The sequence below is a fragment of the Protopterus annectens genome, chromosome 11.part0, assembly GCF_019279795.1.
Source record: "Protopterus annectens isolate FY-2018-M chromosome 11.part0, PAN1.0, whole genome shotgun sequence".
Taxonomy (NCBI): Eukaryota; Metazoa; Chordata; order Ceratodontiformes; family Protopteridae; genus Protopterus; species Protopterus annectens.
Window position 1 is genome coordinate 36,199,235 of NC_056745.1, and position 18,391 is coordinate 36,217,625.

Here is an 18,391-nt window from a genome sequence, read left to right on the forward strand (position 1 = left end):
TGATTTAGATGATGGAGAGGGTTCTCCAAGATCACCTCCTGAGGATGTCTCCTTTGGCGACATCATGTAGATCCTGCACCATCCGGGAGGTTGGTTTTCCCCCAAATCCTCTTCTGATGAGTCTGTGTTTCTGGAGGCTTTTGGCATGGGCCCGTCTACTTCCTGGGTGTCCTCTCCCGCGGATCCTTTGGTGGATTTGATCACCTCACGGGTATGGAAGGAACCGGACACCATGGAGCCTATCCCCAAGTGACCCGATAAAATTTAAAGGCCCCCCCATTGGTAGGCCATCCTGGAATAAGGGCTCCCCCGTGGACACCATGGTGGTAGCAGTGGCCACTAAGAAGGAACTTGCCCAGGAGAGTTCCTCTGTCCACCCTCCTGACCTGGAGTCATGGATGATGGACCGACTAGGGAAGCGGGTATACGCTTCAGCTACCCTTTCTATCAGGGAGCTGAATTACTTGGCCCATGTCACTAGACTCCAATGCGACCTGGTAAAGGAGCTAGAGTCTCCCCCCAAGTCCATGTCACAGGAGGACAAGGCTTCGTTCTCCGCGAGGATGGCCACTCTAAAAGTGATATAGAATACATCCATGTGATTCCTCTCGCATGCTATGGAATGAGCGGCTAGGGTGGCTGGGTCCGGCGTGTCCATTAGGCATAACGCCTGGCTCAGGTTATGTCAGTTCTCTGAACCCTTTAAGGTGTCGTTTGCCAGTGCCTCTTATGACAGTTCTAACTCTTCGGTAAGACCGTCAAGGAGACATTAGTCCAGAGTGAGAAGGATGGGAAGACACTGCCATCGGGATCCGCTTCTCTACCCCTCAAAGGTTTTTTTCTCAGAACCAGAGAGGGCAAAAGAAGATGTGGTTCTGGAAGTCTCAGTATTTCCAGGACACTCGGGGCTCTTCTTCCCCCAGAGGCAGAGGGGGACAGAGTGGATGCCGGCCAGAAGCAGAGGGGGTTTGCAGAACTTAGGTCTCGAGAACCTTTCTCAAACAGACCTGGGCAGCAACCCTGAGGGGTTGCCCGACTGTTCTACTCTGAAAGCAGTCTGGGGACGATTGTCCTTGCACCCAGCAGCATGGGAGTCCATAGCAACTGACCACTGGGTGCTTCAAATCATATTCAGAGGATACTCTGTCCCCTTTGTGGGTTCCCCCATATCTCCCAGACACCTCCCAGGCATACCCATGCAAAGGGAGGCAGCAGCACAGGGAATTTCCAAGTTGCTAGTAAAATGAGCCATCAAAACCGTCCCCCAGATCAGTCCAGATCGGGCTTCTACTCCAGGTTATTTTTGGTGCCAAAGAAAACGAGGGACTTAAGGCCCATTCTGGATCTCTCTACCCTGAACCTGTCCATTGCCAAAGAGAAGTTCTTGATGGTCACGCTACAGTCCATCATGCCGTACCTGCAAGAGAGTGACTGAATGTGCTCATTGGATCTCCAGGATGCTTACTATCGCATAAAAATGCACAGAAGCTCCAGGAGGTTCCTCAGCTTCTGACTAGGAGTCAGTCATTACCAATTTCAAGCCCTACCCTTTGGTCTCACCACAGCCCCCAGAGTGTTTACAAAAGTGATGGGGGTTGTAGCGGCTCACCTGAGGATTCAGGTCTATCCGTACGTGGACGATTGGCTCCTCACTGGTTTCGTGCCCACTGAGTGGTGCAGAGCTACAGTTATCCCAATCCACAAGGGGGGATCCACCTTGGATCCCGGAAACTACCATCCCATCAGTCTAACAAGCCTTATCTGCAAGGCCATGGAGCGTATTATCATGGAACTTATAAACAAAGACATTGGCAACCTTCAAACACTGGACCCCACCCAGTTTGGGTTTGTGAAGGGCCGATCATGTCTCCTGAACCTGATTGACTTCTTTGAATCAGTCTCCAGAGCCATTGACAACGGTAAGGTAGTCCACACAGCCTATCTAGACCTTGCCAAGGCCTTTGACACCACCCCCCACTCTGGAATCATAGATAAACTTACTAAGTTGGGCATTAATCCCTATGTCACCCAATGGGTTGCTAAATGGCTTACTGATAGAACCCACACTGTAAAAGTAGCCGACTCCAAATCCAGCTCCAGACAAGTGACAAGTGGAATACCTCAGGGTTCAGTCCTGGGGCCGCTCTTGTTTGGCATCTACTTCTCTGAAGTACAGGTCAACACTAAGGGACTCTGGCAAAGTTTGCAGATGACTGCAAACTGGGAGCCATTATTGAATCCCCAAATGATGTGGATACTCTACAAAAGGGCCTTACAGAAACAGATGCTTGGTGCCAGAGCCATGGGCTCAAGCTCAATGCCAAGAAATGTATTGTTATCCCCTTTGGGAAAAAACATGTATCCATGAATTACCATGTAGGTGACAGTACACTAAACACAGAAAGTGTGATAAGAGACTTAGGGACACAGGTGGACAGTGGTCTCACCTTCGATAACCACATCGCCACAACAGTCAGGAAAACCTTCTATGTGGCACACCTCATCACAAAGGGCTTTTCATCCAGAAAAAAGGAGGTCATTGTCCCACTGTACTCATCCCCATTATAGAATACAACACCCCCATTTGGTATGTACCTCTCAAGACATCTGCAACAACTGGAAAGGCCTCAGAAATACCTCACTAAAAGAATCACAGGCCTAAAGCAGATGCCCTACGCTGACCGTCTTAAAAAACTCCAGCTATACTCTGTCGCATATCGTCTACTCAGAGGCGATCTCTGCTTAACATACAAGGCCATGTCAAACCCAGAGCTGTTGGACATGCTACACTTAAAGAAATCCCAATCCCTCAGAGCTACACGCTCCAGGGATCTAAACCTTGTCATCACAATAAACAAAACATGCTGGAGGGATAGGTTCCTGACCCAGAGACTCCCCAGACTCTGGAATAGATTGCCCATACATGTCAAGCAGAGTGCCTCTTTGGACCTCTTCAAGAGGAACCTTGACGATTGGATGGGAGAAAGGAAATTCACCCCAGGGATCACGTCAGTTGCTCTGCTAGACAGGGGTCCAGGAAAGTAAATAATGTGGGAAGAAATAGCCAGGGAATTGTTATGGCTAGGCTTGTATAGACCCTAGGGATGATAGCCTAGTACCAACCTATGAACCTATGAAAATGACTTTTGCCATTACAGTTGAGTATTAATTGATGAAAACTATCCATCCATGAATCATAAGATTTGTTGTGATGAAATATAGATTTTGTCCAATCAAGTAGAAATTATAGGACAATCCTGCCAGACATGTTTCAGTGAGTCTATACTTCGACAGACAAGCCATCATAAGGTATCTGGATTTAACAATTTCAGTTGGAGGTGTTGAATGTGCTCTTAATAGAAATTTTTTTGCTGAATTATCCTATTTATATAATATTTTAGACAAGATTTGTACTTGTTATATAAATCTGAAAGATCTAGTAAACATATTTGTTGACTTAACTCTTTAAGTTCTATTTATTTAAAATTCAAGTCAGAACTGGAATAGATTTGTTGTAGAATGACGTGACAGAACCATTGTCACGTGAAATGATCGCCCATTTTTTTACTCTTCTAATTACCGTTACTGTACATAAAGGTGAACAAAATTAATATAATTTCTAAGTTGTATAGAATTTAGAAAATTCAAACCCTATGATAAATAGTATTTCCCCTCTTGGTTACTGTCATGATCCCATTTAAACATTCTCAGTAAACATGGTAAAACAGGTAAATTATCCCATGGAAATGGAAGGATAATAATAACTCTCCTAATGGCCTTCAAATGCATATTGTGAGAAAGATCTAAATTCAGATTTTCTATATGTTTGTAAGTTTATAATCACCAAGTGGAGTTAAAAATAATCATTAACAAATTGTGAGCAAATTTTTCCACTTTAAAATAGTGTATCAAGATTTGGATAAAAACTAGTAATTATAGCTCTTTTACATCGTACTCCGTGTTCTTACTTATTTATTATAACCAGTAGTTTCGAAGAGATTTAAGGGCAACCTTCTCTCCAAAAGAATTGTGTTTTTATTCTCTTGTTCTATAAAAATCTGATGGGAGTAACATATTCTGAGTAAAGAAAACACAGATGGAATGAACAAGAAATATTTAAATGTAATCAGATTTTCAGAAAATTTTGCATTTTAGTAAATGTATCAAAATGTTTCATAGCAGGGGATTTTGAGGAACACTGGGCCCAATTACACAAGACTTCCTTTCACTGTAAGTGACTTACTCCAGCACTTACATTGAGAGCAGGTCTTTTGAAATGTAGCCCCAGGAATAAGCCTGTGTATAGATGGGCCTTACACTGAAGTAGGTCATTTAGACTTGAGTGCAAGTCTTTTGGAATCGGGGCAGGCTTACACCAGAGTAAGTAATTTACACTGAGAACAGCTCTTTTGGAAGCTGTCCCACTGACTCTGTGAGCTTAGTGTTAGAAATTTCAAGTCCCCTTCAGAGATCTATTTTTTTCTTAAACTGAGAAGTTTTTTGAATTCCATGCAATGAGTGTCAGTTTATTCCAAAATCTTGGAATGATTTGAGTAATGCATTTATTTCTTATAGAAATGTTATTTAAATATGTCCAAATGTTAATGATGATAAACTTGTGCATAACTGGATTTGAGTACACTTTGTGTTGTCTGCAATAGTTAAAAGCTTTGCGAGATAAAATGGCTTTCCCTTAGTATTTTCCGTAGCTAAATTCTTTAACTGTTAGAATGTGTTTAGTGCATCACCACTGTACTGATTCCAGATGTAGTTGGGCTCTTGTATAAATACAGAAAAAGTTGTTGCATTCCAGTAGAGGTCTCATCCATTACTTAAATTACACAGAGTTTAAACTTAGTCCTGTGTTTTTTAATGTGTTATTCCTGGTAGTAGTCACGTGTTTCTCGAATGTTAGTTTATTTTTGTAGTCCCTGTGTTCAAGTACCACTTTAAGAACTGATCCATTTAAGGGTATTGAAATGCTTAACAGGTATTTTTCAAAAAGCATTACATGGCATTTGCTCATTCTAAAATGTAGGCTTATAATTTTTGTCCAGTTTATAATGTGTTGTAGATAAAAATGGCACCTGGATTCCAAAACCAGTAACCAGCATCCCCAAAAATGGAATCCAACTGGATCAATATGATTAAAACCAAAGAGAAAACTGACTGCAGTTTATAAAATGCAGTAGTTTAATACACAAATGAAATGCTGAACACATCAAATCCTATAAACATGTGCTTTTGTGCTTATAATAACGCGAGACTTCATCAGAACAATTAAAAACCACTAGTTAAACTATCTATATATTGTACCTGTTTTCTTGCTCATCATATGGACCAAGCAAAAAACGTAAATGTTATTTAAATAGACAAGTAACTATATAAACCCAAAAGAAGTAAAGCAGTTTACTTGAATAATTAATCTTTCAGTAAACCTATTTAAACTTTGATGAGTTGTTGTTAATAAAATAAATAAGTAGTAGCTCTTAAAAACATACAGAACATGTGCCTAATAGACACTGAAGTATAATCTATTGCTGCTATAACGTTAACTATATTAAATAGTTTTCCTGTGAGCAAAATACTTAATCTGTGTAATACAGTATATTAACCATCCTGTTGTAAAGGAAAACATTTAATACTGTTTATTTAATAAGAATTAAGGTTTGTACATATCAATATTCATCTACAGTATAAGGACCGTCATATTTTATAAATGTTGTCAGTAGCAAAATAAGTATGTAAATAATATAATTTCCCTTTACCACCTTTATAATTTCGCTACTCTGTTTCTAAACAGGATTGATAGACAACATATAATTTAAACCAGGGAGAATATTGGCATTGACTTTTAATTGCCAGTATAACTCCCTGTATTCAATCCTGTTTTCCCATGACCCACCTCTAGGATTCCATGGTATTATATCTATTATTCCAAATTTAAATATTATAAAATTAGCACAGCTAATAGAATGTTTATATAAGCATTATTGGGGTTCTTTTCTGAATATCAAAATAATGCATGTAAACCTGCTTTCTTATATACCTTTTGGTTTTGCCTACATAAAAGCCACACATTGCGCTATATATATATATATATATATATATATATATATATATATATATATAAACCCCTTGCTGTGACTATTAGCTTTGAAAATCATCCATTTATTTGGTAACCAGGTCACGGATCTTGTTTGTACCACTACTGTGTAGGGCAAGACTAGTGCTCTTTCAAATGTCTGTTCCTTATTACTGTTTATTTCTGAATTTTTTTACCAACACAGCAGCTAATAATGGCTTGTATCTTTCTCCCCATCCTTTGAGGATCTCATTTTTAATTGTCCTCACCATTTTCTTGGGGTTATCCTCTTTCAAAAAACATATCTTCTAATGTATTGGCCTCCTTCAAAAATCTAGAATAACTAGATATCATCTGGGCATTTCTCACAATTGCCCTTTTAGTAAAGAAATAGTAAAATGCAAACATAGTACCTTCACTTTGTTACGTATCAGAATAATTCCAGTTGATTAAAAGTTTCTATCAACATGAAAGGCAAAATTGCTGAAAAGTATATGGAACAAGCAGCTCCTCAGAACATTTATACAGTTCCTTAGGCAGTGGATCTGGAATCTTTAAAAGAAAATATAACCATTTAATCATGTCAGTTGAGGGAAGATCATAAGAAAGGTTAGCAATTATCTTTATATTTTTAGTAACACAATCTTTCACTGCATATTTCATGCTTAATACTATAAATATTCTTAAAATAAGGCTCAACTTCCTTTTTTTTCAAAAATGGGTTTAAAGAAGGAATGGTTAATATCTGCAATATCTGTCCAGCTTTTGCTTGTCCTGAATATCTTATCTCAGCATACAATTTTTTCAGACTGTATAAATGCATATTTAGCTAGAGTTAACTCACATAAGCGATATAATAATGACAGCTAGGTTAACTAACACATCCATTTCTTTTTTCTTAACTTTCTTTTTTTAAAAAGTTTGATATAAAGATTTGTTAATAAAACCCCTAAATAAAATCCTTAAACTAGTGAGCAAGATGTCTAATTGTCCAAAGGATGTTTAGAATTTCATTATAGTTAATATATATTTAATTTTCTATAAATTTTCTTCTGAAAGAAGAATTTTTTCTTCTTTAATATAATCATAGTAGGTGCACAATCAGAAATACTTCTTGGAAAAATGTCCATATTGCTTAAACAGTAAATGAAGCTTTGTGAAACAAATAAATCTAATCTTGATGATATTTTGGTATGTACCTTAAAAATGTTAAACCATTACAGTTTGAGATGAAAAATTCCAAAAATCTGTTAAATTATGAACAACTAAAAATCCTTCATTTGCTTCACATGAGCAACCCTAGAGTTTTTATCCATTTCAGTGCTGAAGTTTCAGGCTAAAATATTATATTAGTTGAATTTAAACAATTGAAACCTAAAAAAGACTATAAAAGGACCAATAATTAGAAAAAAATGAATAAATTGAACCAGTGACCAACAGAAAATGATTAATCTGCAATTTCACCAAAATAATTTGTGCATTTGAATCAGTATATTGAGAGATGGATTTGAAGTTCAAGAGTAACATTGTAGCTGTGCCACATAATTTATTATCAACATAATTAACCAACACCTTATTAACTTTATTATGAAATATTAAACAACTTTGCAGGAGATTTTGATCAGATAACAAGAAAAATTTAAATAAAGCTGAATGATTGTAACCTGCCTTTAGAGCCCCAGTTTTGTGAACAAAACCCACTTTAATGAATCAGAGCTCTTTTAAACCAGTTTCCCTTCCAAGCACTGAGAAAATGCATTTCAACTGTTTGTGATGGAGACTTTTTTCAGGTTCAGGTGTGGTACTCCCATATTTCTTATGTTTAATTTTCTAGATCTAAAACTTCAAGTCCTAGGATGATATTATATAATTTATTATTTTTACTATCACCTGCATCTTGTTTTAAAACCTGCCTCCAAGTCAGTGTAAAAATCACTGAGATGTATTTCTTTCTTTTGCTCAATTAGTAACTACTTACAGTGGTTTCATTTGATAATTTAACCAGCTGATTTCCTGTATTAATTTTGTACGTTATTGCACGAGCCCATATTGGAACCTCATGGTTGTTAAGAATATTTACTTGGGTGTTACACATTCTTATGTTATGCTTTGATTGTCCACCACAGTTGTATTAGAATCAGTGGGTAACATATACCTGTGCTTTGTTTGAAGGATTCATCTTTTCCTTGACGTTTGACTACAGATCCTCCCCACCAAAAGATTCCTGTTGCTATGCATTTGTTGACTCTCCTTCCTTTATATTTCCAAATTTTGTACCAGTCTCATCTTTAATTGTTACACTGTCTTTTCTCTCTACTCTGAACCAGCAAAACAATGTGTGATTTTACCTTGGAAAAGATTTGGTTTTAACATTGCCTGTTAGGAAGTGAAGTTGATGTTTCCCAGATTTTTCAAAATCTGAAAGTCATCTTGGTGCCATTGCTTCTGATAAACAACTCTCTCTGAAAACAGCTGACTTTTGTGCAGTAACCTTAGGAACCTTTTTTTAGTATTTCCTTATGATGCAACATACTGACCGAGCATCATATAAAAATATGAAGAGTCATCTTTGAAATTATTCCATCATTATTTTTAAGAGAGTAATTGGAGAAAGCAAACACAGACTGGCTTCCAAATTTGCAGCAGTCTCCCCTGATGGCTTGCTAGTGTGTCATTACGTCACTGTCCTCTACAGTCAAGCCTTCACTGTTTGCATCTATGGCCTTCTTTTATAATGCTTCTTGTGTTGATGTTTGCCTGGTTGCTACTTGATTACACGTAGACATATTTGCAAATTGCTATAAACTGGATGAGACCCTAAACTCATTTGCCGAAAATTATGACATGGTTGTGACCTCCTTGTCACAGTCTTCTTCTTTTAGGACTATAATTATCAATGGAATGTTCCCAAAGGAGAATTGTGCAAGAGGATTGAGCTAGGGACTCTGTCCTGTGTGTTCCTGCAGCCAGAATTCTTTAGTATCACACCCAGAAGTTGGCGGTACTCACTATAATGCTAGATCTGTGAGAAGAGCTACTCTGTCTGCACCCCTCAGTTCTGCCAGTTTCCTGCCTCTTTCATTGGTCCAAAACTGTATTCTCCTGAATAAGTAGTGCAATATGGGAGTTAGGAATGAAGGTGACAGCGTAAGAAAGTTTGGTATACCATGCTGTCTTAATGCATATGGCATTGGTGGTGGTTGTGTGATCCATAATTTTGATGACTACCCATAACATTTTTATATGCTCAGTACTCAAATGTATAAATATGTCAAAGGTGATACCTGGGTTCTGTTTCAAAGTGTTGAATGTTTGAATTGTCAGATCCAGTATGGTCGAGACGATATGCTTGGCAATTCATTCCAGTGACAAAAAACAGAAAACAAAACAACATCTGCAAACAACAGGAGCAATGCCTTTGCAGGAGGAAAGCCTCCTTCTGTCTTCCTAATTGTATATACCAGATCTGAGATTGAACTACAGTTGGGAAAATGGCAGAAACCCTTATCCTCACTGTACCTCCGTCTCAGTCAGGACAATTCGATGGACTAACAGTTGATCATAAGGTTTCAACAATTCGTCTGTTCGATACTTTGAAATAGACCCGATACATACAGGTATTTTTATTTTGTCATTGCTTAGTTCATCAAAGCGGATGTGATCAAACCTGAAGAGCAAACTAGCAGCTCATTAAAAATGTTATAACTTATCCTGATGTTTAATGATGACCTCAGAGTTAGTTGTACTAGTTAGAGACATGCAAGGGATTCAGCCCTCTCTTGAATAAAAACATCTTCATTAAGGTATCCATTTGTTTTTTCAGGTTTGACAAAAAGGGCTTTGACATGCCAAGCAGTAGTGTACCATCCTGTGTGGTGTATTTTTATGAATAAGAAAGAAGTTCAAAGTTTTATATTGCCTTTGACCCCAAACCCGGTGCCAATATTAGCTTTATATGAACAACCTGGAGGTTCTGATTGAGCTCAGTCTGTTCAGAATGTAACAGAACCGTAAATAATGACAGCTAACTTGCACATCTTAACAGATTTGAGTGGCCTGGGAAGCAGTTTTAGCAATTTGCTTTTTGTTGTTGTTTTTTGAATCTGCTTGCATCTGTAGATCAGGAAGCAGTTTTAGCAGTGTACTTTTTGTTGTTTTTTGAATCTTTTTGCATCTGTAAATCGCTTCATTAATAAGATAATTTCCATTATTTGCTCTACAACAAGATTCTTTTTCTTAACAGAGATAGTGGTTTATGTTCACAACAAAGTACTGAAGACTAGCGAGTGTTGCAGACCCTCAGGTAAGCGGCACGCACTTTCAGCTTTTTCTTCCTGCTTGCCCTCTTCTTACAGCCTAGCAAGACCACAGAGGCAACCAGTTCTATTAATTGTTCTGACGCAGCGGTTGCTAATTCCTCCACTATTTTCTCAACATTTGCTAAAGTTTTAACTGTGTTGCTTGCTCCTTCCTGAATTTTTCTCTGATCTGTCAGGAACTTTATTATTTTAGCAACTATTTGTGTATTTATTTTGTTTTGCAAGTGAATAAGTGGAATTGCCCAAGAGACTTAGACATAACTTGGCATCTTTGGGTTGCAGTCTGGTCTGATTTGTCACATGCTTAATGTTATACCATGGAACAAGATACAGCCTTGGTAATATTGTGGATGGACTGCCAGAAAGCACTACAATTAGTGTGATGAACTCCCTATTAACAACAATTTAATTATACTGGGAGATTTTAACTACCCCTAAATAAACTAGCATACCCACCTCTATCTCCATTGTAGATTGTGTTCAGACATTCTTAGACATAATAAACAAAAACTCACTGGAGCAGCGAATTAGCAATCCCACTAGAGGGTATAATATTCTCAGTCTGATCCTTACAAATATAGTGAGTTCATGCAGTACTCTGGTATCTTCTTCACCAGTTAAGTCAAACCATAAACTTGTACAATTCACCTCCAAAATCCATAAAACCTTTGTAGCAAACATTTCTGAATTCAAGGGTTTTGGGTACACTAACCACTTCCAACTGTATGAAGAGGTTTCAAAATTCACATATGGCAGCATTAATCCCAACACTGATACAGCAGGTATCTTCACAAATGAGTTCTACCCTCACTTAGACAAATGTGTATCATCTGTCCCAACCAGAGCAAAATATAACGGGAAATTCAAAAACAAACCACTCTGGTGGTCCATCAACATAAATAAACTTTAGAGCACAAGAATAAAACTCCTTAAGTTGCACAGCAGGTTCAAAACCTCCTCATATCAAGAATGTCAAAAATAGTATTAAAAATGAAAATTACCGGTAGGTCTACTAAAGCAGTCCATAAACTTAGATTAACATCTGAAGCTAATGACAATTATAAAGCCTTCCTTAGATAGCTACATTAGGAAACTAAGGAACAACACCTGAACTCATCCAAAATGGCACCTGCCATCCGACACAGTAAATATTGCCAGTGTACAAGCAAGCAAACTTAACTTTACTCCCAAGGAGTCTGTCTAAAGGCCACAAATACTTGAATCCCTTACATCCCCTATTATTATAAAGGAACATATACTGAAGGTGCAACCTAAGAGCAAAAATGCTTCTTCCAGGTGCCTGAAATCTACCTGGATGTTTAATAAATGGTGCTAATCATTTCCCTCACGTAGCCTCAGACTGTTGAACCTAAGTTTGGCAGCACATTTTATTCCTAATGTTTGGTACGTGACAGTGGTAATGCCCTTATACAAGGGTGGCCGTACCAATGACCCAGGAAATTTTAGACCCATTAACCTGTCCAGCCTCATCTGTAAAGCTATGGAATATATTATAACAGGCTTCATAAACTATGATATAAAAAATGTACCATACTTGACTCTTGGCTGTTTGGCTTTCTGAAGGAAAAGTATTTCCTAATGAATCTGGTTAACTTCTTTGAGGGGGAAACAGTCTGGTGACAAGGGTCATGCTGTTCACGCAGAATATCTCAACCTAGCAAAGGTATTTTAACACTGGAACCCATGCAGATGCTGGAAGTAAGCTAAATGCTTTAAAAATAGATCCCTGTGTCACAGCCACATGGCACACATGGATAAAGCCCTCACTGTGCCAAAGATGACCATGTTCGAATAGCAGTATGGATGCTGGAGAGGCTACAGAGGGAGGATTGCAGCAAGCGGCTGATGTAATCTTTCCCATACTAGGGGAGAGAGGCAGCCTATTATTTCTGCAGTAAGCAGCATATGAACTTGGCCAGCAGTATGCTACATAAGCAGTTAGCAGCTTTGTTAGAATGATGCGCACATACCTTCTGAGTGCAGTAGTCATCGAGCGTTGTGGCACACACTCCCTGATAGCAGTACGATGCTGGACCAAAAATCTTTGATATCCTCACTGTTCCCAGACGTGAGGTGGATTGAACCCGGGGAAGGCTTAGGCAGGTCCAGTAGACATGGTGAAGGGGAGTATTGGGGGGGGGGTTGCTGTCAGCTGCAGGGAGAATAAAAATATAAGTAAAAAAAAGATTTTTTTGATAAAGAATGCTTTTTATTCAGTTGTTCTAAAATATAAAAAATAAGCGTGAAAATTTTGCAAAAGACAGATGAGCTGATTTCAGAAATGCATTTGAGGTTGTTTTTGTTGATTGTGGTAATGAGGTACCAGAAGTACCAGGAATCACCAAAACAAACCTCAAAGATTGAGAGACAAGTGTGTAAGGGATGTAATATGTGGACTTTACAGTATTCCCCTTATCAGAACTGGATCAGCAACCATATTCCTGACCACCCTGTCAGAGAAAACAAGCAGGGCAGAAGACACTAATTGTCCTTCAGAAGAAAGGCATGCAGTAGGTCCTGTTAGATGAGAGACCAAGGCTACTACACAGTACTTTTTCCTTGTGATGTCCAGAAAAAGAGGACTTCAAGCCCATCCTAGACATAAATGGCCTAAAGAAGTTCATTCACAAACAAAAGTTCTGCATGGTGAGAGCGCAGACAGTCCTTCCTCACCTGTTAAGAAGAGGCTGGATGTTCTGCTCGGACTTTCAAGATACCTGCCTTCACATAAAGGAGGCTCAGGAGTCAGCAAGGTCCTTGTGCTTCAGAATGGGAGCCAGACATTGTCCAATTTGATGTCTGTCGATCTGGGCACAGCTTCCAATATGTTAAATTGCATCACAGTAGGAGCAGCAGCTCACCAGAGACTAGATGGATCCAAAGTGTCCCCTTACCTCAATGACAGGCTTATAGATAACCCTTCACAGAAAATGCTGCAAGAACATGTGTTAGCTATTACACCTGGGTATCACTGTCAATCAGCTTAGCTTGCAGTTTCTTTCCATTTAGGGGATCACCTTCTTGGGTTATATTCTGAACACCCTACTCTACTCAGCTTTGACTCCAAAGAAGTTGTAGACCCTCCATTCAACATTTTGTCAGATTTTGTTGATGCAAGGATTTTCAGCCAGACACCTCCTCAAGATACTTGGTTACATGGTATTTGCAGTGTTGACAGTTCCTCACCTGGGACTATTTTTGAAGGCCTTTCAGTAGACAGTCAAATTGAAATGGTACCATCACGATCACTCATTCTGTTACTGAAACACTGTCACAGTGGTGCATGTAGTGCCTTCAGTGGTGGCTCCATTAATATCTAGTTATTGGGCATCCGTTCATAGAACTGTAGCCCCCAGATATTGTCACTGATACGTTTGCTATAGGTTACAGGTAGCCTTCTTCAAGGACAGAACTATATAGGATTCTTGGTCCCTGTAGGAGTTCCAACTGCCCATCACTATTCTGCAGCTCAGGGCAGTCCTTTAGGCCATTATATATTTCCAGAGTTTTATCCTTCAAAGTCCCTTAGTTGTACATGCAGACAGTGTGTCACTAATCTGGTATAATGTCAAACAACTTGGAATGCCCTTGCCCCCTCTCCCCCTTTGCAGAGAGGCAGCCAGGCTAGGGGAGTGGACCCTGGAACACAACTTCTTCTTAGTGGCTGTTCATATCCCAGAGGGAACCAACTTATTTGGAGGTGCGCATATCAGGAACTTTGCTCTTCCTCATGAATGGTCGCTAAACTCTTGAGTGATGGGAAAAATATTCTAAAAATGGGAATTACATATCCTGAATCTGTTTGCCTCAACCTTTAACAGAAAGTGAAATATTTTTTTCCCGTTGATGCATGGCTTAGCCACCCTAGTCAGGAACACCCTGTTCTTGATCTACCACACCTGGCCAAAGGACATTCTCTGTGCTTAGCCACTCCAGCGTGTGATCCTGAAAACCATTCAAAAAGCCAAGCTGCACAGGTCTTGGCAAAGCTGACCATAGTGGCCCCTTTTGGCACAGTGCTGGTGAGATTCTGCATGCTGCTCTGTTCACTCCAGAGGAATCTTTCCTACTCATCTCCTCCAAGGACACTGATTACTCACCACTTGGTTAAGGGACATTCAGATATAACTGCCCAAGAACCTAGCTGCCTGTCTTCTCCAGTTCTAACTATAGCTAGAAACTCCCAGCTTTACACCGAAGTCAAGGAATCGTGACACCCTTGTGGAGGCCATCCATGAGGCTTACTTGTAAGAGCAAATGGAAGCATTTCAGGTAGGCACAAGCTCAAGCAATTTTCCCATTACAGCCCAGATGGACCACATGCTGTTCTGTACGGCAGAGCTGTTCAACAAAGGCCTGTCTTTCTACTCCTCAAAGTGCACCAAAGGGCCATATTTGCCTTTCTGCACACACATGAAATCCTTTCCTTAGCCACTTCTAGAATGGGTACCCTTCTAAGGCATAGTTCACCTACAGACATCCTGTAGGGAGTCAGTGCCTCCATGGGACCTCTAACTCATCATAGAAAAGTTGAACAGGAATACCTTGATTCCGCATCTTCAACCAACCTTGTACATTTATCTTGTAAGATGCTATTTTTAGTAGCTATACAAGCCATCAGAATATCAGAACTACAAGCTCCCATTCATGGCTTTGTCTCCGGTATAGGTACAGAGTGCCTATGTGTACTAACTCAACCTTCAGCATTTCCCTAACCATCAGAACAGAGGATAGAATATCTTGCATTATACAATAAAGGCCTATTACCATTTAAAAAAAAAAATGACCACGCTGAGTGGACAGCCCATCCAGCTTGCCCATTGTAAGTCCAGCATGTACCAATAAAATGTCTGGTCACTGTGCAGCCAATCTTTGTATTGGAATATGCACCCTAATGCCATCTTTGTAACCTGATACATGAAGCAGAGCATTAGTTTATGATTTTTTTAAGCAGTTTGAATTCTCCATTTAGTGGAAAGTAAGCTGATATGTTTGTGCAGAAAAAGAAGCATGCACATTTGATGTTGTAGGCTGGAGGGATATGAGAAGTAAGGAAAGGTATGTGTAGAAGACCAAATGTTTGAAGATTATTAGACATGTAATCAGCGAGTAACTGCTTTACCGTATTCATTCATTCATTCACTTCCCTGACTACTTGTGTGCGAAACACAGCCTCCATCCGCCATATTACTAATAAAGCTGTTCTACCTGTAACTTTTTACTCTTTGTACTTTTGCCTTTACTTTTTAGTTTAAAGAACATGTGATGAAAGCAGCAGCACTTATTCAGTGACAAAGTTGCTGTTTCTGAGTAGCAGACATTACTGACTGGCGATCTAGTTGCATTCTTATTGATTCTTTTGATTTTGCTTCTCAGTATAACCTCGCTTGTAGCAATCTCCTCAAGGAGGGTGGCCTAATGGTTAAGGTGTTTGCCTTACAAACACAAGGTACAGGGTTTGAATCTCACAGGGGATAACTGGCTAGGTTTAAAATGGCTCACAAGGGCAGTTAGCCTAGTACTAACCTATGAACCTATAACCACACTGTAGCAATCTCCTCAGCATAACCTCGCTTGTAGCAATCTCCTCAGCATAACCTCGCTTGTAGCAATCTCCTCAGCATAACCTCGCTTGTAGCAATCTCCTCAGCATAACCTCGCTTGTAGCAATCTCCTCAGCATAACCACACTGTAGCAATCTCCTCAGCATAACCTCGCTTGTAGCAATCTCCTCAGTATAACCACACTGTAGCAATCTCCTTAGAATAACCACACTTGTAGCAATCTCCTCAGCATAACCACACTGTAGCAATCTCCTCAGCATAACCTCGCTTGTAGCAATCTCCTCAGCATAACCACACTGTAGCAATCTCCTCAGCATAACCTCGCTTGTAGCAATCTCCTCAGCATAACCTCGCTTGTAGCAATCTCCTCAGCATAACCACACTGTAGCAATCTCCTCAGCATAACCTCGCTTGTAGCAATCTCCTCAGCCTAACCACACTGTAGCAATCTCCTCAGCCTAACCACACTGTAGCAATCTCCTCAGCATAACCTCGCTTGTAGCAATCTCCTCAGCCTAACCACACTGTAGCAATCTCCTCAGCATAACCATGCTTGTAGCAATCTCCTCAGCCTAACCACACTGTAGCAATCTCCTCAGCATAACCTTGTTTGTAGCAATCTCCTCAGCATAACCACGCTTGTAGCAATCTCCTCAGTATAACCACGCTTGTAGCAATCTCCTCAGTATAACCACGCTTGTAGCAATCTCCTTAGTATAACCACGCTTTTAGCAATCTCCTCAGTATAACCATACTTGTAGCAATCTCCTCAGTATAACCATACTTGTAGCAATCCTCAGCATAGATGTGTCTACAGGACTCCTACAGATGATATGGATGATAATGAGGACATGTACTCCCTTGTCCCCCTTCTGATGACCTCTAATTTGGTAGGTCCTGGAGATGATGCATCAGAGAGGAAGCTGGCCTAATGACCCTGTGTCTACCTCACAGAAGACACAAAAAGAGTTTTCACGTTTGGCTTCCTGTTTTGTCCTGCCATTTTAAAGGCTGCACTGCTGCTACCTGGGAGAATCCAGATGTCGAAGTCTTGCTCCATTAAAAAAAAAAAATTATTTAGTCATGCTCTTTCTCTCTCCCAGGGAACAGACTTTCTGGTCAGAAGCTCCTAAACCCTCATTATGCCCTTTTGTACTGCTTTTTAAATCATGACATTTTGTTGTCTGAGATTTGGACAGCATTGTCTGATATCAATCCATGATCAGTTTTCTTTTTATTCTATAAGTCAGAAAATGTACTATGTGGTTCTTGTTTTGAGTCTGGCAAATTTCTTCTAGCTACATAAACCCCACGTTTGCACAGGTTTGCCTGTTTTAATACAACTTCGCAGAGTTTGGTGACCAGCTGCTGCTCTACTGTCTTCATCTGAGCAGTCCAAGGCAGCTGTATGCACGTAGTGGCCCTTCGCGCAGTACCGTGCAGCGGAAGAAACCATTGGCGGTTACAGATGCAGAAGCTTAAGTAGATTTATTTTCCCTTATAAGCTGCCCGTGTTCCAGCTGAGGAGTCACTTAAATTGTGCTTAGCTGTGTGGAGAGCACCTCAGCTGGGCTTTTACAGCCTTTGCCCTTTAATTGAAATCTCCTAATCCCTATAGTCTCGTACCCCCCAATAGTGTAGACCAGTATTAAGCCCCCAATTAAACCACATCCTTCCTTATTAAAGTAAGCAAATTTGCACCTAGAATTATGGATGGTCAGTTCTCCTACGTTTCTCCTGCCAGCCTGATCAACATGGGTATCCTGAGACAGTGTAGCAATTGCCTCATGTACACTGATAACCCACTACTCCTAAACTACTCAAGCTCAATTTGTGAGATATGCATATACACTAAGAATTTGGAATTCTTGCTGTCTCATTCACAAAACAGTGACACTGAACAGGTTGTCAGCCCACACACTATACCTCCTGCACAAACCACACTGTCAATACATAAACCATTGTATGTGGCGGTACTCACCAGAAATTTACCTAAGCACCAGAGACCTCCAAAACACAAACATGCTACACATGTCTCACCAAACAATCCCCTAAGGGAATGCACATCTAAACCAAATATTTTGGTAATAGGTGACTGTATAGTGAGACACACAGATATTCCACTCACCAGGCTGGACAAGGAAAAGGTTATGGTCAGCTGTCTGGTGCCAGGATCCACCAGATCACACACGGCCTCAAGTTTGACCACAACAAGTACCGTTATGAATTTGTCATAGTTCATGTTGGGGTGAATGACTTGAAATCCACCTTACTGGACTATATGAAGAGAGACGCGACTGAGATCTGTGAATGTGTGTCTCAGACAGGTATGGCCCTAGCCTTGAGCTGCATACCAACTTCACCTAAGATGATACCCCATTATAAACAAAAAATGATTGACT

At 39.9% G+C, this 18,391-nt stretch overlaps 1 protein-coding gene across 1 annotated transcript in view; it reads left to right on the top strand.

The window, feature by feature from the left end:
• The window catches only part of LOC122815152, a 160,403-nt gene that overhangs the window by 77,004 nt on the left and 65,008 nt on the right, over positions 1-18,391 (top strand). The window contains exon 3 of the mRNA XM_044087406.1: positions 10,329-10,388. Within this exon, the coding sequence (XP_043943341.1) occupies positions 10,329-10,388 (60 nt within the window). The remainder of the gene's footprint in view (positions 1-10,328; positions 10,389-18,391) is intronic.